The following is a 20,886-nucleotide window of genomic DNA, read 5'->3' as shown; positions in this document are numbered from 1 at the left end:
GGGTCTTCGTTGCTGCACACAGGCTTTCTCTAGTTGCAGCGAGCAGGGGCTACTCTTTGCTGTGCTGCGTGGGCTTATTGCGGTGGCTTCTCTTGTTGCGGAGCAAGAGCTGTAGGTGCGTGGGCTTCGGTAGTTGTGGCTCACGGGCTCTAGAGCACAGGCTCAGTAGTTGTGTTGCAAGGGCTTAGTTGCTCCGTGGCATGTGGGATCTTCCCGGACCAGGGCTCAAACCCATGTCCCCTGCATTGGCAGGTGGATTCTTAACCACTGCGCCACGAGGGAAGCCCCAGATAAAGGTTTAAAAAAATCTGTTTCCCAGGTTTATCATTACCAGTCTTTTGATACAGACAATCAAAAGTAAAAATTAGGGACTTCCCTGGTGGTCCAGTGGTTGACAGTCCGCCTTCCAATGCGGGGGACGTGGGTTTGATCCCTGGTCGGGGAACTGGGATCCCACATGCCGCGGGGCAGCTAGGCCCATGCGCCACAACTACTGAGCCCACATGCCACAATTACAGAGCCCACGTGCTCTGGAGCCCATGTACCACAACCAGAGAGAAGCCCGCACGCTGCAACAAGGGATCCTGTGTGCTGCTGCTGGGACTCAATGCAGCCAAATATAGATAGGTAAATTAATGAATATTTAAAAAAAAAAAAGTAAAAATTATACAATCTGCAAAACCAAGAAAAAGTCTTACTCAAATTCAAACAGTTCCTTTTTACTGTGAAAGAAAAGGAAAAAAAGAAAATTAAAGATTTATATAGAGGAAGTTTAGTATACTAATCTTGGGACATGAAAAGGTGTCTCGTGGCAGACAGCAGAAACATGGGCAATCTAAAGCCAAGAACATTCTATTCACTTAAAGCAATAAGCCTCTCAAAATTCTGGTATGAAATCTCTCTCCACATTTAAATTCTACGTATTGTTCAAAATACACTGATAACTACTTGATTTAAGAGAAAACACTATAGATTAAGTGAACCATACTACCTGATCGTCTATTGTAGCATAGTCTTCCAATGAGAAAAACAAATTTCAGAAGTAATCCATTTGCTGCTACACAACGACTTTTAGACAATCTTCAATTGAAGTTAAAACCACACTTTCTCAACAGAAAAACTTTTAGATAAAAAATACTGAGGGCTACTAAAATCTAAAAGAATCATATAACAAGATTTTTGGCATGCTTAATTAATAAACATCAATACGTCCTAGCTACAAAATAATGAGTTCAGCTAGAAAAGTAGCATTGCACTTGCAGCCAACAGTAATCATAATTAAGCTAAAGAAAGACATGTTTTTCTTGTCATCTTTATTCAAGTATTTCACAGCAGTTATATTACAAATTACAGTAAATGTTCAAAATTCCAGAATTCAAAAATTAAATAATTTATTTCAAACTAATGTAAAATGAAGTCAAATGCAAAATACCAACTTAACACAATTCTAAATTAAACTACAAACCCAAAACAGACCATAGTTGATGAAGTGTACTTAATCTGCAAAGTAGACATACATGACTGAAACCAAAGAGGACTCCCAAAGTCTAAATAACCAAATGTACAAAATACAAAAGATGTAGGTACAAGTCCAAATTCAAGCTTACAATGTGATTACAAATAATAATTATAATAACAATGGCATTCAGCTACGGGACCTGACACTGAAGATACCTACTGAATAGCACCATAGCTGAACCAACTTAATCAAAAAATGGGAAGATATTACCACCCCACTCCCTAAAAATAAAATCCAGTAAACCTACAAATACATTTATTGGCATATGAGAAAAATCAAGTCATGAAAGGACATTAAAAAAAAAAAATCACAGGTGAGATTCAAGCTCAAAAACACAATTAACTCCACAGCCATCAGTTTCAACCCTAGTGCGGTTCCATCATCTTCAAAAGGCTCCTATGGTCCCCACAGCTGAGCATTAATTATTGTTGGGCTGTGCCGTGATACATATTTTAGTGATCTGAGAGCAAGGTTCTACACAGGAGCGTATCATTTATAATGCTCACAATAGGAAATAAGAACAGAGGTCAATTTGTACATATTTTTGCCAATGCTATACGGCAAAAATTAAGAACTTACAGAAAGGTAAACAAAATTGAGTCCACTTGGATAATTTCACAAGCTGCTTTAAACTATAGAACCACCAGATATCTGTAAAATAAGAAAAACTGGTATAGTGGGGGGGGGGGGGGAGGGGCCAGAGGAGTTGGTACAATTTCACCTCATTTTTCTCCCCATGGCATTAGATTGGCTTTCTCTTTAAGACCTAAACTGTTCAAAGTGGCAGTTCCTATCATACTGAGGTTGCCTCCTATTTCTCCATCTATATCAAGGTTAAAATTAAAAAACTTGATCTTTTGGAAGCATTTTAATGCTAAACAGAAATAAATTTCCCTTGTCAAACTCACTGATGGCTAAAATCTTAATTAACTTGTACAAATTTAGTAAACTACTAAGAACATGTGCATTTTTTTTTTCTATTCACAAGTGCTGCTGTTACTTGAACAGAATGCTTCTGAATTAGAGTTAACTGGAATAAATATTTAAAGAAAAATAGTGCAGCAAGAACCTGAGACTTGCAAAAAACCCTTTTACCAGAAACTTGCTACAAAAAATCTGCTACATCTTATTTCATCAAATCTTTAAATTCTGTAACAATTTCCATCAAAATACAAAATGCTAATGTATTAGACTGTAAAATAGCTTGAACTGGTATGATGGTAATAAATTACTAAAGTAAGCATGAAAATCCTCCCAATAATCAAATTAGAGGTTTCAAATAACCTCCCCTTTAAAATTGGTTCATCGTTAATCGCACTTGCCCACCTTAAAATACAGTGTGCCTACATGGGTAGTATCTTGAATTATATATGACTAACTGAATATTTTGAAAACTTCCTAGGTATAAAGAAAACAAGTGGCATTATTTAAAAATTAAACTAGAATTAGAAGGCATAAAATGTTAATGTAAATGCAAAGAAGCACTTCAGATTACTGCAGTAGCCTTGGCCAAAGTGTGCTTTCTGCGCTGGCATCCGGCACCCTACAAAGCCAGAGACGAGGAGACAAGTACCTTAGCTTCAGCATGTAAACGGTGGCAAAGTGAATACAGAACTCTGTAGACACTGTTGGTAACTAAAATACAAAAAGCTGAGGTAGCTCATTATCTCTGCAGTAGTCCAAGACCGTTTGCTCTAATTGAAACCCAAACTACATGTGTTGCATATATTGTAAAGACACACCTGCAGCTAACAGCTATAATGAATGAAGATATCAAGAAAACTTGTCAAAATTTTCTACTTTTTTGTTTAAAAATCATCTGATAAAAAATGTCACTGCACTCCCTTTGTCTCTTTGCAACTGCCTAGACTGTGTCTCTGAATTTGTAGAAAGTTTTTGTAAAACTAGTAACCCATAAGTAATTTTAGATAAGTACAAGTCACAGAAATCGCTTAACAAGATCCAAAACAGGTTCCAATCAAAACGAATAGTTGTGAAGGTAAGCTTATGATAAGGGATTTAAACATTAATACTGTTATTCAAGGACCATACCAGAGCTCACTTGCAACTATGCATATAGAAAATGAATTTTATGGAGCTTCTGCCAAATTCCTCTCTTTTCTGTCCATTTGGCAAGTCCGGGCTTTAAACCAAAACTGTAACAATTTATTATACATGAAAATCGTTCTTCTCGGGGAACTCAAACATGAATAACTATTAAACTGCCATTGACAGAAGAAAATAGAGTGTCACTCTATTTTCTGACCATCATTGTCATCCATACCAAAAAGGGTGTGTGTTTTTTGATGGACTGTGAATTTTTTGTTGTTGTTGTTTTATTATGTTTCTTAAACAGAAACGGACCATACAGGAAAACTTACCATTTTAGTATATTATGTGGCTTAACCACTGTCTTGATCGAGTTTTGAAAACAAGATAGGCATTTTATACCACAACACTGGTTGCCTCTTAATGATACAGAGTATCAAAACTTATTTTCAGGGTTGTGACCGAAGAAAACATTCTAATCCATTTGCTACAAGTAAGCCCATCCTTGTGTTTAGCCTTATCTTTCTCGAATAAAAAGGCACATTAAAGGCAGTTCTAAAGAGCCTAATCTAATTTTATCCAGTTTCTTCAGTTTCCCACCAGAATATACCATAGCCAACTTTAAAACAGGCTTCAGTCTGTTACCCAGAAGAAAAAATAAAAACAAATATGATAAAAGGGGGGTGGGGGGGGAAAGGTTGCCCACTGTTTAAACAATTCAACACACTTAGAACTGCCCCATCCAGTTTCCTCGTGTTTGCTGGTCTGCTCCCTAAGAGAGGTCTCCAAAAGAGAGTGCACAAAAAGAGAAGCAGAAGTGAGAGCAGTTTCTGTAGCACCAAAATCTCCAATCTGTGGGGTTGTATTTTTTATTTGTGGAAAATACAACATGTTTCTGAAGTTCTGTTTGGTTCTTGTAGGCTGGTTGGTTTCAGGTACCTGAGACAATAGCACCAAATTCAACAGAGAGAAAGAATGAGTGAGAGAGCACTTTACACCAAGGCTCTGCACATAATTGGTGCAATTTGAAATTGAATGGCTCAGAAGACTGCTCTGGCAGGAGCAGATGGGAGAGGATAAACCACTCTTCTTGAAAGGTTCATAGGAATGTCTCAAACATATGAACTGTTCTTTCCATCTCCTATAAGGGGGGAAAAAAGTACACGTTATCTATTAAAGGAAAGACAAAAGCATTACAGAAAAATTCACTTCAAATTAACTTTCTAGATAAAGAATTTTAGATACAAAGTTAAGCTTTAAATATATTCCTGATTACAGTACCATAGCTACTGTGTAAGCCTATCTGCCCTAGACACGTCCACATGCCTCCTACTTTACATTTAGGCTAATGAGGATGATGCTAGCAACAATGAGTACTTATTGTGCCAGATACTGTACTAAGAAATTTACATGTATAAGTAATCTGCCAGCTAAAAACAGCAGTCAGGATTTGAATACAGGCAGCCTCACTCCAGAGCCTGCACCCTTCCTGACTCATTATATTCGACTGACTCCCAAAGCACAATGAATGTATTCAGTATAATAAAACTTGTACCCAAAGTAGAACGTACCCTGCTCCCAGTGCTACTCACTTCAATCAGAGCTGAAATTTAAAAAAAAAAAAGCCAGAAAGAGTCGATGCCATCAATGCCAGGAATGCCACTCACCGGTGATTCTGCTATAGATTCCTTCTCTCCTAAATGAGACCCCTAGATTACAGGGTTCCAAGACCCATACTGCAAGGTGTTTCAACTGCTGAAGAGTATTCAATCCATTCACGCTAATCAAATGTCAAGCACGTGAACAAAGAAGTTCTAGAATTTTTAAAAAGTAAAGAACTCTACCCCACACATTACATTCAGATGGGCAAATGTCAAATACATCTAAGACATTTGGTTTTCCCTTCCATCTTTAAACACCTCCAAAGAAATTATATCCTACCTCTCTACAGAACTAACAGGCCATACTAACAGATTATCATCTGATCAAAAAGTTCTTATAAATGACCAATCAAAATTACTTCTGCTAAATGTTTCATCATGTTACTGAGTAGGAGAAAAGTTCTGTTATAAAATACAATATCCAATACTATCCCAATTTTTAAATATATATTCACACTTTTATACACATAATGTACATCTAGACATTTTTAAAGGATGGAAGATATTCTAAAAGATTAATAATGCTGATTAGTTTCCTCTAGATGGTGGGATATGGGTGATGTTTTTATTTCTGTTATTTCTATATATTGTATAAGGTCAGAATAGATTCATAAAAATGTGACTCATAAAAATGTGATTACAAAGTAACTTTTAAATGCTCTCTTGCATTGATTCAAGTCCAATACAGGCATACCCTGGAGATGTTACGTTCCAGACGAAAGCAAATAAAGTAAATCATACGAATTGTTTAGTTTCCCGGTGCATATAAAAGTTATGTTTACACTATACTGTGTAATGGCATTATGTCTAAAGAACAATGTACACACCTTAATTTTTTAAATGCTTTAAAAATTTTCTTAAAAAAATGCTAACCATCGTCTGGGCCTTCAGCGAGTCATAATCTTTTTGCAATAACATCAAAGATCACTAATCACAGGGACTTCCCTGGTGGCACAGTGGTTAAGAATCCACCTGCCAATGCAGGGGACATGGGTTCAAGCCCTGGTCCGGGAAGATCCCACATGCCGCAGAGCAACTAAGCCCATGCGCCACAACTACTTAGCCTGCGCTCTAGAGCCCGCGGGCCACAACTACTGAAGCCCGCGCGCCTAGAGCCCGTGCCCTGCAACAAGAGAAGCCACCGCAATGAGAAGCCCGCACACTGCAACGAAGAGTAGCCCCCGCTCACCGCAACTACAGAAAGCCCGCGTGCAGCAACAAAGAACCAACACAGCCATAAATAAGTAAATAAATAAATAAATAAATAAATTTTTTTAAAAAAATGATCACTAATCACAGATCACCATAACAAGTACAATAATGAAAATGCTTGAAATATTGCAAGAATTACCAAAATGTTATTAACACAGAAGCACAAAGTGAGCAAATTATGCTGGAAAATGGCGATGTTGCCACAAACCTTCAATTTGCAAAGAACGCAATATCTGCACAGTGCAATAAAGCAAGGTATGCTTATATTCTTTCTTACACATGCAAAATAATCACATCCTCTATACATAAATCTTTAACATACTAGAAATACTTCTTGAGAGCAGAGACTTTTGTCTTATTCATTTTATTTGCTCAGATGACCGCAAAAATAATTGTGACTTAATCATGTAAATTATATGAATAGAGATATAAGCTTGTATTTATAAAAAACTTTCTTATGGCCCAGAGTTGTCCAGAAAGCGAACGGTTCACCTCTAAAGTGTCTAAGCACAAGGACAACAACTCCTTCATGTGGTTATTTCACAGGACTAGATTTGATTAAATGAGATGACTTTTAAGTTCTCTTCCAATCATAATAGGGTGGCCAGTAAGTCTCATGGCCCACGCCAACTCCTTTTAACCAGTAGTGGCCACCTCGGGAGCAGTGGTAACATGGACTGTGAGGCCATGCTCACATTCAATAGGCCGAAGTGATATATGCTTAATCGGTCAAGTCAGTGATAAGTAAGGGAGGGGAGAACTGTGAATGCTAATCTGTGTATTTGCCAACCATGAATCTCTGTGTTTTGATAAACAAAGAATCCCAGATTACTTCTGTTCTGAGACAAAATGGTACCAAGAGTATATTTTTGTAACTCTTAATGATTCTTCTAATCTTAAATCTTCAAACCACTCTTCAGTTACTTGGTGAAAGATTTAGACTAAAATAATTTTTTTTTTCCTCTTTTCTTTGGGACAAGTAAAAGCACATATTTGTTTATTCCACAGATGAAGTAATAAGCACTCACCTCTACAAGCTGTGATTTGTCATAATCTTTACGGTGACGGTAGATGCACTGACTAAGAAGAGAATATAATCTCTCAAGTTGATCAACTGCCAGATTGTTGCTTTTATCTACCAACAAATCAAGCAATTTCTAAGAAAAATTAAAAGAAAAAAGAATAAAATGAAATTTGATTTCATTGTTCAAACTGAAATGGTTCCACTCAAATGCTAGGCAACAGACACCACATGCTATGGTGTAATAGTGACACCTGAGTTTAGAAGATTCCAGGGCTTAATTTATTACCAAGAACATTCTCATATTTCTAAACCCCTCAAAACACACACAACTCTTTTTCATTAGAAGCCCTGAAGTACCTATATTCCTAGGTTAAAGCAAAAGATTATCAAATCTAGCTTTATTTCCATTCATTTAAAACTGCCTGGGAAGAGCTAAGCTTACCTTCAATCTCTCATGATCAACTATAAGAGGTGGCACAGGCTCAGATGGCTCTTCTGGAACCAGTTCCAGGCTTGTTGTTTTTGCCTGCTCTAAAATTAACTTACGATATTTCTTTACTTTAGAAGCACCTACAATTGGGAAAAAAAAAAGCACTGCAGCAAATAAAAGTTAAGAAAAATCAGACAAACAATTATACATTCTTTTACCCACCACAAATCCTTTTGGAATAAGCGCGTAATTCTTTAAATAATAAATGATTTTTTTGAGGGATGTAAGACTAAGCAACCCAGATTAAAGAGAACTAGACCACAACTATGAAAGCCAAGTCATACCAGAATATCATCTTAACAAACATATCCCCTAAAAGGAAGATACGAGTAATCTTCAGCTCTAAGCAGTAACTTATAAACTGTCTTCATTCTCTGTATGATAACCATTTTAAAATTCGGAGCTCTCAGAACTAGAAGAAAGGAAGCACCCTAGAAAAGCAGATACTAACACAAAGTGAGGCCAACCTGCCTCATATCTGCCTCCCAATGCAAAACATTTGCTTCAACATTGCCTGAAACGTCTTTCTTTTCTCTGTTATACTGCCTGTGTTACACAAAATTTTCTCTTAAAAATATAAACCGATTAAAAATGCAAAAGGTCTAGTGTCCTATCCTCCTACCTTAGAGTGAATTAGTATAATCTAATTACTTTCCTCCCAACATCTTGCTGAGACCAGCCACACTGAAAAAGCAGAAACTGTGAGGTCGCTGAGTGTAACTTGACAGCGTCAGGCACCCTGATGGGTAGGGAGGGCAGGTAAACCATCAAGCCTTACGCTCCCTAAGCAGGAGCACTCTTAGAGGAGGCCGAGGCAGGGGCAACACAAGGACAAACCTGGACTGCTTCAGAACTTTATACAGGACCTGGCCCATGCTCAGGGCCACTAAGGAGACCCTTCCTCCTCCCTCCTGCATTAGTTCTCTTAGTCGCAAGTCTTTAAACAATTCCTCTTCCTCAATGCCTGCTATATAGATAAATAACAAACGAACCAAAATGTTGCCTTCAAAAACATATACCCAGAGAAATTTTATATTTCAGAAAGCCTTTAGAGTGAAAGCCTTTATTTACAGTTCAATTAATATATGCTAGGAGTTTTGTTAAGACCATACGGATCCTCACTATTACATCCATGGACTTCTAGAAGCCCAAAAACCTGAATTAGGAACCACTACACGAGGTTACATTGCCCTGACAGTTACAAATGAAAGCTTCAGGTAAAGCGTTTACACAACAAATATCTTTAAAGCTTTTAGATCACCAGCTGAACATAATATTCATTTAAACCTTTTCTGCGAGCTTACTAAAATCTCATAGTGAACTAGCATTAAAAAGAACTTCTCCTGCCCATCCATTCTGCCTCATAACAGGAATCTCTCCCTTTTTCCCACTCTGTCCCATTCATTACTTAACTCTAGCTTCAACACATTTTTTTAAGTTCTGTCTATATGATAGCCCAGGATAAATAATGCTCTTAAAATTGCTTTCTATTATTAAATATTGGAGAAAAAGAAAAATTCTCAACAGGCAGCATTCAAGAACCGTACCTCTCTCTTTATCCATTAAAAGAATTCTAAGACTTTGAATACCATCCTACTCTCTCATTCTACTGGAGGGCTCAAAAAACTGGCATTAAAAAACCTTTCTCACATAGCCCAAATCCCAGGCTAACACTATATACTCCGCACAATTTAGAGAGCATGATACAATTTCAAGATAACCTGGTATAAGAAGAGTGCTTATTCGGGAAGGAAATTCAGTACACTGAGCAGAGTAGATCTCTAAATCACCCCATCTCACTATGGGCTAAAGAATAACGATAAACAACAAAGTGGGGCCAGAAACCCTCAACGCCCCCTTTCTGCTGCTTCTTAGAAGAATCATATATCCAAAGCAAGTCAGGAGTGGGCAGAGTGCTCTGACTCTGCGAGAATAAAGTAACTTTGACAGTGAGGATTCTGCTGCTTTCTTCCGCCACTGGTCGTATAGATAGAGTCTCCTAGACTAAACATCCCTCAGATTCAACTAACAGTGACTGCCTGGCATGAATATACCTTAGTACATTACCAGGAGAGGCGATTAATATACATGACTTATATAAATCCCTGCAGTGGCACCACTCTGAAGTTTAATTTAGAAGATAAAAGACACAGGGTTGGAGAATATAAGCAACTAGCTCAGAGTCACATGATTATAATGAACACGAGTGGTAATTTAATGTGGGTTTATATAACTTTACTATACCATACTGCTACAGTATCCAAGTCTTCTCACCCACCCCCACCCCACCCCAATAATCCTTCTGTTAGAAATCCATCTTCCTAACACTTGTGGATCTACTCAGCTTTTAGTCATAAATCCATTAGGACAGGGATGACAATCAGGTGGGAAGCAGAAGAGGAAGCAGCCAGGTAAGCAATGCATTCTGGACCACAAACCCTCTGAAACATTCACCAAAATTTATTACGTATGTGTACACTTTTCTAGGCAAAGGGGTGAAAAGTGCAACAGATTCTCAAAGGGGTATAATTATTTATCAACTATTGCTACTGGGGACCAGATAAAATATGCACTTAATTAACTCTGCAGTTAAAACCTTCAGGAAAAATTTTCAAACATTAGCTCTACCTTCTTTATCCAGTTCTGCATCTTTAACCTCCACATCAGGGCCAGGTTCGAACTTCTCATTATTGCTACATTCCACTGCCTCTAGTTTCTCAGCATCATCTCCGTGATTTTCATTTGAAGCTTCTGGTTTTTCTTTTGACTGGTCCTCCAGAAGATTCTTTTGTTCAGAACTACATTTGTCTCCACTACCACAGAAAGAAACTACTTCAGCTTTGCCATTCTGACACTCCAGAAGTGGTATTCCTTCAAAACTGTCAGTGGAGGCCTCACCGTTTAGACAGCTTCCTTTAAGGAAAGACTCTTTCCTAGATGTCTGTTCTGGATTTAGAGAACTGCTGCTGTTGACCAGTAGAGACTCATTTGAACTTTCCTCTTCAGTAGATGCAAAGTTCTCTTTTGTGCCCGCTCCGTTGTTAAGCCTCCGCCCCTGGTCCATGTCCATGATGTCACACGATGATTCATCATTGGTCATAGATAAGTCTCCAGTCTCTTCTCCATTTTCTTCATGGCAGTCAGTGCTTACCTCAAACTCTCCATTTTCTAGCAATTTCCTGTCCTCCAGATGATTCTCATAGTCAGCAAATTTGGTGTCCTCTTCATCTTTTTTTAAATTATTGACTTTCCTTTTCTTAATAATTCCTTTACCCCACTGTGATCGCCGCCTTGATTTTCTCCGAACTCGAACTATTTTACAAAGAAGGGAAAAAGATATGTAGAACCTGGAATGCAATGCTTGTTTTACAAATGTTTATTAAGTAAGACCCAAACGAAAGTAAACCCATACTAGCGTAACACACAGACAAAAACTACTTAGCTCTTGACATCCATGCTGACTAATCCTCACAAACTACAAGTAAAATGGATATGAAGTCAGGGATGAACTCTGAAGAATGAAAGGAATTTACATTTATTTCCTGTATGAGTTTACTCAGCACTCACTTTTTACCACTGCCCTGGATTCTACTTTATAGCTGTTCCTAATTCCTAACATGCAGGGGCCAAGCGTACTATACACACATTTAGGGAATGACCACATTACCAAGCTGCCTGGAAGGTTTGGGGCTATAGCCCTGGACTTCCACCAGGAAGATGAGTGCTTTGTCAGCAAGATCACCCAAGAGCTTCTAAACCATGAAAGGAAATTAAAGTATGATCCACTATATGAAGAGAGAATAGTTACAGGTATCCCGACAAAGCAATCTCTACTGCCTCTCCTTCCAGAAGAAACATAAGCCCTATGAAGGTTATATAGACAATGTGGTTAGCCAGCTGTTAGCCATCTACCACAAATGGTTCACCTATCAGGATCAATTTCTTGCAAAGTTGTTATTTGAAAATATGTAGAAAAATTAAGCCCTCTGCTATCAAGGCAGCAACAACATTAACAAACAATGAAAATAAATATTTGGTCAGTTATGTGAAACGGGAGACCTACAAAAGTTGTAGGGACTATACTCCTAGATGTTAGAAACTATCATGAGCTTTTATGAGTAGATAGCTGGTACTTCCAGGTAATGATGGCCCCAGGAATCTTTAATTTCCCATGTATGTATCAAAGGTAGCTGGTTATACAAGTCGATCCCATTGTCCCTTAAATAAAAAGTTAACTTTTATTTTGCAATGTGGGACATTTTCGCAAAGAAATTTAAATACAAAGTTATTAAAGCAAACTAGTTAAGCTAGAGACCTATCACTTCTGGTGTCAAACACCAAATTCTAAATATTAGTTTGTTGAAAGCCATCAGAGTAAAAATAATTCATATTTTTCCAAGGCTATAAATGTAATGTCAAATCTGGCTTAATTTTAAAAGAGATAATATATATTTTTAATATGTCAATGTTGAAAGCTTCCTGGGCAAAGACATTTTAAAAAGAAAATACAAATATGAGACCACTAAGTGTAGATTGTTTAATCCACAGTTTAAAAACTGCTTTTGAAAGACAAATAGAGGGGAATGTGGTCTTAAGACAACCCTCACTTCTTTACTCTAGCACTTAATATGAACTTGTGATCTATCAACAGTATATAGTGTGTTTACATACTTTTCCCATCCTTTCATCTTTAATCCTTACTGAGTCTCTGTAAAGACACCAAGGTATTCACAAGTGTTGACAAATTTTGTCATAACTATCACTCTTCTTTCTCATCTAAGAATAAATCTACTAAAGGTTTCTAAAATCATCTGCAAAATTCAAGTTATTCAGTCACTTGGCTCAAAATTTATTTTGCCTTCAAAACTGTACTATCATTACCATCATCTCTCCATTCCTTTATCCCCTATTAATTTCTATTTTTACAATTTACAGTTATAGGGTAATTGGAGATGAAATTTCTATATTAGTCTACTTTTAAAAGCACAGGCTATAAGTGATAGGCATTCATAAGCATTCCGTTACTTATATGAAAAACTAATCCAGTCCACATTAAAAATGTAAGAAAAGTATTCAGCTTGCTCTTTCTCTAAAATGTAGAACTGTTAGGTTTTACTACCTGACAAGTCACTCCTGACATTGTGTCCTTGCTTATTCTCCAATAACCAAAGGTAAAAGAGGTTCCCTTTTTCTTTCCTCACTAAGCCATGGAGCACCAGAGCAAGAGGCTGGACCCTGCTTGATCAGGAGCCAGCGCAACTCCTTAAAATGTACTCATACCCTAAGCAAAGGTTAGAAGCCCTTCTGAAGTAAGTTTATTTCTAATGCTTTCATCCCAGCTAAGAAAAAGAAAATGTTCTTATTTGGGGAGAGGTCAAACTAGAGATATTTTCCCCATCCTTTTATAATCACTTCTAATGCTTAGTATGATTTTGGTAAAATAAGAGGAATTGGTTATATACGTGCCACAAGAATAGGGATTTTTGTTTTAGTCACTGCTCTATCCCCACAGCACCTGGCATGTGGTAGTATATATTTACAGAACTAATCTTTAACATACCCACTTCCTTTTTCAAGGGTGCTTTGTGTGAAAAGCCCATTTAGAGGCACAATCTTTAAAATCAAGTTTTATAACATCTCTGAGTTTGTTTCCAAAACTAAGACCTTAGAAAAGCAACTCTTCCAAAGGGAGATTTAGACATATGATTTAAGTAACTTAATGTAAAACAGACAAATGATGAGTCACATATGCCATCTACTGGTAAGAGAAAACAGGACTCACATTTGTAGATTACAATATTTTAATACTTAAAGGAACTTAAAACTGCTTGAAGCCAATATTCAATGTGTTTTAGTTAGTAAATATTTTTACCAGTTGCAGAGAATGTAGGGATTTCAAGGTTTAAATTAGAGTGCTGTGTCACAGAATCCAGGTCACGATCCAAGGTACAACTAGGATAAATAGCTTAATCAGTTTTATGGAACTAAATGCACCATTAAGGCCTTCAAATGTTCTCACACATGAATGCCACTTATCACAAAGAGAACAAGATAAAAAAAACTGAGTCTGGTTCATTCATTCAAATTCAATGCCACTGGCGAAAGAACTTATTATGGCCATCTTTACTGACAGTTGGAGCAGAATTACCACCTTTATATCAGAAGAACAGCGTATATCTTCCAAAGATGGCTATCTTTAGTGAAACATAAAGATTACATTAGGATTGTACCCCAATAAACATGTTAAAAAAAAGATTACATTAGGAAGATGCTGTGTTTGTTAACATTTGTCTTTTAGAAATTTTACAGATCACCATGAATGAGGAAAAGTGAGGAGAACCCAGAACACTGAATTTTCCCCTAAATACATCTGACTTAAACAAAGCCAGTTAAAGAAGGCTACACAGATTTTTCTCAGAAAAATCAACTTCCTGCTGTCAATTCTGTCACTCTCCTAAGCTGGAGTTTCCATTTCCCACCATAACAAGAACATTCTGCATAACATACAGCAAGGGGTTGGAGGCGGGGTGGATAAAAAAATCTATTGGTGGGCTTCCGTGGTGGCACAGTGGTTGAGAGTCCGCCTGCCGATGCAGGGGACATGGGTTCGTGCCCCAGTCTGGGAAGATCCCACATGCCGCGGAGCGGCTGGGCCCGTGAGCCATGGCCGCTGCGCCTGCGCGTCCGGAGCCTGTGCTCCACAACGGGAGAGGCCACAACAGTTAGAGGCCCACGTACCGCAAAAAAAAAAAAAAAATCTACTGGCTCCACATCTCTATCTAAAAACCAAAGTTTAAAACTGAAGATATTCAAATCTAGTTCAATTACAACAGCAAGCATTGAATGGAGATAGGAGAAAAGCAAATAAGGTTAAAGAAATGTATTCTGATTCAGCATTTTACCCCACAAGCTCTTAGCAGCCCTTTGGTATATGTGCCCAATTCCTAACACATCTGCCTCATTTGCAGTTGTTCCCACTACTGGATAACACGATCTCAAATACTCACATGCACATTTATTTGCAGAGCTGTGCCAGATATCCATTGGATTTCTTTGTTTGTGCCGAAATGCCTCTTCAACTCTAGTTTCCATCTTTCGAGCTCCAGTACCATGAGGATTTATTTGTTCTGCTGTTACCGATAAGCCTGCAAGCAGAAGATAAGCGACACCTATTTAAATATTTCCAGCTACATAAACCAACAAGGTTAAAAAAAGTCTGAAATACAAAACTGAATTTTAAAGTCATTAATTATACTTGGACAGTCTGTAATTTGGATGAAATAGTATCTATTGATTTAAGATGGGAAAGAAACTAGATATAAAATCATAAAAATAAAATGGCAGGCCATGCTTATTTACACTTAATCCCCAAAGGGCCCTGTGTTTATTCATTTTACTTTGCAGAGGGATACATTTCACATTTTTATGACTGTGAGACAGTTAAGATTATATATAGTCTAAAAGTCATGATTTCTGCCATCTTAGAAAGTATAAGCATATATTTGGCCACTGAACCCCATTCATATGAACTGTTTCCGTCTGACATTAGCTGGCTGTCACACCACACTGCATAAGTTTGGTTTTCGTGCACTGATCTTCATAAAAATAACCATTCCATCTCAATTCTCTTTACTAGATTTCTTTCTTCTATGCCATCCTTAAATGTTGCCTTCCTTAAACGTTTCTAAGGGCTGTCTCTGGAATCCCTTTTCTTCTCTCTTTAATCTACACCTTCCACCACAAATATTCGTGCCTTCAGCTCCTACTGGCATTATATAATTATTCCCAAATTACATCTTTAGTCCAAAACTCTCTTGAGCTTCTGATTCATATCAGTTGCCTACTTGATATCACCAACTGGATATCCTAGAGATAGGTCAAATTAAAGAAAACTGGTTTCTCTTTCCCCACCAAAAAAAACCTGTCCTTATATATTCCCTCTCTCTACTGGTGGTATTAGCATCTACTTAAGTCATTAAACCAGTAACATGGCAGCCAATTTTGCCTCTTCCTTTCCTTCACAATGCCCTCCACCCCTGCAGCTGCATCTCTCTCATGTTAATCCTACCTTCATTCCCACTTCACTAACTAAAACTCTGGACTACTCCAACAGCCCTCCCCCCACCAAAAGCTTTATTGAGGTACAATTTACACAACATAAAAATCACTCATTTTAAGTGTACGATTCAGTGATTTTTAGTGAATTTACAGAGCTGTGCAATCACCACAGCAATCCAATTTAGGTAACGGTTCCAGGCAACCACTAGTCCACTTTTTGTCTCTATAGACTTGCCTTTTGTGAGCATTTCATATAAATAGAATCATGCAATATGTGCTCTTTTGTGACTGCCTTATTTCACTTAGCATAACATTTATAAAGTTCATCCATGCTGTACCATGTATCAGTACCTTATTCCTTTTTATAGCTGAGCAATATGTCACTATACAATATACCCTGTTTTTTTTTTGGTTTTTTTTTTTTGCGGTACACGGGCCTCTCACTGTTGTGGCCTCTCCCGTTGCGGAGCACAGGCTCCGGACGCGGAGGCTCAGCGGCCATGGCTCACGGGCCCAGCTGCTCCGTGGAATGTGGGATCTTCCCGGACCGGGACACGAACCCGCGTCCCCTGCATCGGCAGACGGACTCTCAACCACTGCGCCACCAGGGAAGCCCTTATACCCTGTTTTGTTTACCCATTCATCAGTTGACGGACATTTGGGTTGTTTCCGGTTTTTAATTGTTGTGAATAATACTGCTATGAACATTCACGTACAAGTCTTTATATGGACATATGTTTTCATCTCTCTTGGGTAGATCCCTAGGAGTAGAATCGCTGGGTCATATGTAAATATTATGCTTAACTTTTTAGAAACTGCCAAAATGTTTTCAAAACTGGCTCCAACAGCTTTTTAACTGGTCTCTCATCCTCCTACTGAGCCACATTGAGACCTTGCTATTTCCTGCTGCCAAAGCAATTTACCAATCCATTCCACTGTTTCAAATACTTCTATGAATCCTACTGACTATGGCAATTGTTCTCAAACTTTAGTGTACATAAAAAGCACTTGAGTTTGTTGAAGTGCAGATTTCTTGGCCTTCAGATTCTCGGCCAGAGAATCTAATTCGGTAGTTCTAAGCTGATGTGGGTAATAAACACAAACACATTTTTAAAAACATAGATCTACAGGATAAAGTCCAAGCTCCTTAGCAAGACATTGATTCATTCAAATATTTATAAAAAGCCTGTTGTATACCAGAGATAGTTCTAGGGACTGCAGTAGAGCTATGAATAAGACATTCACAGCACTTATATTCTAAATAAGGAGGAGAGAGACAACAACAGTAACAAAATGCCAAGTGCTATGGTGACCAGAGCCTAATAAGATTAGGTGGCCAGGGAAGGCCTCTCTAAGGCAGTAGAAGAAAAGCGTCTTCACAACTTCAATGTCCTGGACTCAGCTCACATTCTGAGCTCTGTTTCCCACCATTCTGTACATCTTTAGCAATACCAGTTTGCAGTTCTTCCAATACACCACGTTATTTCACGTCTCTGCGCCTGTACACGTAGTGTGCTGTGCTTACAATACCTCCTCCTTCTCCGTCACTGCTTCCCTTCCTCTACTTCACTAGAGACAACACTTCTATGTTCATTCCCCAAACTCTGATCAAAATGCTGGGTTTCCTACCAGGAGGTCCCTCCTCTGTGCTATGAACATGCTTCAATCAGTGCATATGCCACACTATACTCGATTGGTTTTACACTTACTCTCTCCTACTAAAGCGTGAGTTCCTCAAGGACAGGATTATATATAGAACGAACAAAACACATCTGCTAATTCTGTGTTTATATTAACAAAATTGCACATAAATTCCAACAGGTTTAAAAAAAAAGTATTCCTAAAAACCATTTTTAAGTATCGGTATTAGATACAAACTGATGAAAATAAACCCTCTTCAAATATGAAAGCCTATCTAAATCCTTTAAGAACAGAAATCCATAATTAAAGATATATGCCTGCAAAAGAAATTTCACTAAGAAGTACTTTATTTCTGTCATTTGCACTAAAACTGTTATAGAAAGTAAAATTTTAAAACATCTTTGAGAATTTACATGACATTTTCATATCAGAAATTAAGGATGGGCCTCAAAATACATTTTCATAATACCAGCAACCGTAAAGAAACACCATTCAATGACCTCTTACTCTTCAGTAGCAAGTTCATTTCTATAACTTACCTCTCTTTATTCTTGCTTCCTTAATTTCTTCACAGAGTTTATTAAATTCTGGATCCAATTCAGCTGCAATGATGGCATGCGCAGTGTCCTTCAGGGTACAAGCCCTGTGCCTAATTATTTTATCTGTTAAAAAGTTGGTATACATTTATTATAAATACAAGTGAAATAACATGAACAAAGGGCATCTTAAAAAGAAAAGGAACACAAACATTTAAATAAAACTGTGACTGCAATGAGAAGCCTGGGCACCTCAACGAAGAGCAGCCCCCTGCTTGCCACAACTAGAAAAAGCCCACGTACAGCAACAGACTCAACACAGCCAACAAAAAATTTTTTTAAAAGGCTTTATCAAAATAATTAATTAATTTAAAAAAACTGAGAAGCATTTCTAGCTAAGAAGCAAGCTCATTTAAATGATGAGCAAAAAATAAATATAATAAGCTACTCAATCAAGTTGACAATCCTCTGAGAACTATACTTTTAGAACTTCAAAGTACTAAGCCTACTTAACAAATCATTACCTCAAAGATATGGCTTAATTTTATATTTTTCAAAAATGTATGACATTCAATAAAGATTTTTAAAAGATTTACAGGATATTCACCATATGTCCAGCACCAGAGCTACCATGGATAGATACCGAGATTTCAGAAAACCTTACATAATTTTCTCCACGAGACAAAACTGGTCAAAACTATGCTAAATTAAGGGTGACTGATTAAAAAATTGTGACAGGAACAAATACAATAAGGCACCTAAGGTAAGAATGCAGGATGACATAAATTGCAGGTAGATCTAGGAGAGAAGTGCATACTCTGTTCTAGATAAACTATATACCGAAAATTGCTACTAAAAGAAGAGTCTCTGCTTTACACTAACAGAGGAGTCCTCATTAACTAACAATATGCATAAACAGTGCTCCCTAGAGCTGTGCAACTCCAAGATATTAAAAGTCAAGTTAATATACCAAGGTCACTTAATTTGTAACAGAATTTAGCACTAGCATCTAAGTCACAAAATAACATCTGCTTTTTCACCTCTAGTAAAGACAAAAAGTATAAAGATGTATTTTATTTATAACTTTTCTTATTAGAAAGTCTAATAGTTCACTGTAGAAATCTTATAAAAACAAGCATGCAGCACTCAAAAAGCAACCCACTGGTATATTTCCTTCCAATGTATTTTCTCTAAACTTTCACTCAATAAATATTGTCAACTGTACCAGGAAGTAAGTCAGGTGATGGCTACACAGTAGTGAACAAAATAGACAGGTGTCCACTTTCAAGGAGCTTTTCAGAATAGTATAGGAAAGAGGTATTTTACCAAATAATCTCATATACACATATAAACACCTTCTCCTACCCCTCCCTCACCCCCCAAAAAACCTGTAACAGCTATGATGAAAATCTACAGGATACTGGTGTGGATACCAATTTTGAATGGGCAAGTCAGGAAAGACTTCTCGGAATTAGTGGCATTTAAGCTGAGACTTAAAGCATGCATGGGGGTAGCCACTGACAAAGGGAAAAACCAGTGCAGGTTCAGAAAATACCATGTGAGAAAGTTCTGGAGTAAAAAGATCTTGGAGATTTTAAGAAACTGAAAGGTAGCCTAAGTGATTACAACACAATAAGCAAGAGGCAAACGGGAATCTGACCATATTCAAAGGATTTTAGATCTTATCCCAAGAATGAAAAGTCATTGAAAAGATCCAAGCAGAGAAATTACATGATTTAAATGCTCATCTTCAAAAGATCTCTCTGGCTGTTCCCTAGACTGGATTGAGAGGGTCAGGCATAAAACCAGGGAGTATAATCGGAAGGCAATTTTTAGTGAAAAGAGAAGAGAGAACTGAACCAGGTAATGGTGGTGGTAGTGAAGAAAAGGAAGACTACAGCTTTGAAATGTGTTCTCAGTGACACAACTTGGTAGTAAAGCAGGGGATGAGATAAGCATCAAGGAAGATTCCCTAGCTTCCTGCATGAAAAATGGAAGGATGGAAGTACCGCTTACAAAAATAAAAATTTAAAAAAAAAGGAAAAAAAAATCCTACAGTATAATTAGAAAGGAAATAGGAAAAGAAGTTACAGATTTGCGCTATTTTAAAGAGTTTAGTTTTGACATGACTAAAAAATATCTAATAGAGCCTGAGCCAAGATCGCAAAGTAGAAGGACCTGCTCTCACTCCCTCTTGCGAGAACACCAGAATCACAACTAGCTGCTGGTCAATCATTGACAGGAAGACACTGGAACTAACCAAAAAAGATACCCCACATCCAAAGATAAGGGAGAAGCCACAATGAGACGGTAGGAGGGGTGCAATCACAGTAAAAAAAAAAAAAATCCCATAACTGCTGGGTGGGTGACTCACAGACTGGAGAACACTTATACCACAGAAGTCCACCCACTGGAGTGAAGGTTCTGAGCCCCACGTCAGGTTCCCAAACTGGGATCCGGCAACGGGAGGAGGAATTCCTAGAGAATCAGACTTTGAAGGCTAGTGGGATTTGATTGCAGGACTTCGACTGGACTGGGAGAAACAGAGACTCCACTCTTGGAGCGCACACACAAAGTAGTGTGCGCATCGGGACCCAGGGGAAGGAAGAGTGACCCCAGGGGAGACTGAACCACACCTACCTGCTAGTGGTGGAGGGTCTCCTGCAGAGGCGGGGGTGGCTGTGGCTCACCATGGG

General features: G+C 37.9%; 1 protein-coding gene across 2 annotated transcripts in view; it reads right to left on the bottom strand.

Moving 5' to 3' along the window:
- Positions 1-1,296: 1,296 nt before the first annotated feature.
- ATAD2B (ATPase family AAA domain containing 2B) overlaps positions 1,297-20,886 on the bottom strand; it is a 149,845-nt gene continuing 130,255 nt past the window's right edge. For both annotated transcript variants that reach the window (XM_027113730.1, XM_027113731.1), the window contains exons 23-28: positions 18,194-18,316; positions 14,963-15,100; positions 10,584-11,267; positions 7,908-8,035; positions 7,470-7,598; positions 1,297-4,709 (exon numbers count right to left, since the gene is read on the bottom strand). In XM_027113730.1, the coding sequence (XP_026969531.1) occupies positions 4,668-4,709; positions 7,470-7,598; positions 7,908-8,035; positions 10,584-11,267; positions 14,963-15,100; positions 18,194-18,316 (1,244 nt within the window). In that variant the 3' untranslated portion in view covers positions 1,297-4,667. The remainder of the gene's footprint in view (positions 4,710-7,469; positions 7,599-7,907; positions 8,036-10,583; positions 11,268-14,962; positions 15,101-18,193; positions 18,317-20,886) is intronic.

This window comes from Aethalodelphis obliquidens, unplaced genomic scaffold (genome assembly GCF_003676395.1).
Source record: "Aethalodelphis obliquidens isolate GAN/ISIS:26980383/991018 unplaced genomic scaffold, ASM367639v1 scaffold12, whole genome shotgun sequence".
NCBI lineage: Eukaryota > Metazoa > Chordata > Mammalia > Artiodactyla > Delphinidae > Aethalodelphis > Aethalodelphis obliquidens.
The sequence above is the reverse complement of the archived record's forward strand: the minus strand, read 5'-3'. Positions and strand labels throughout refer to the sequence as shown.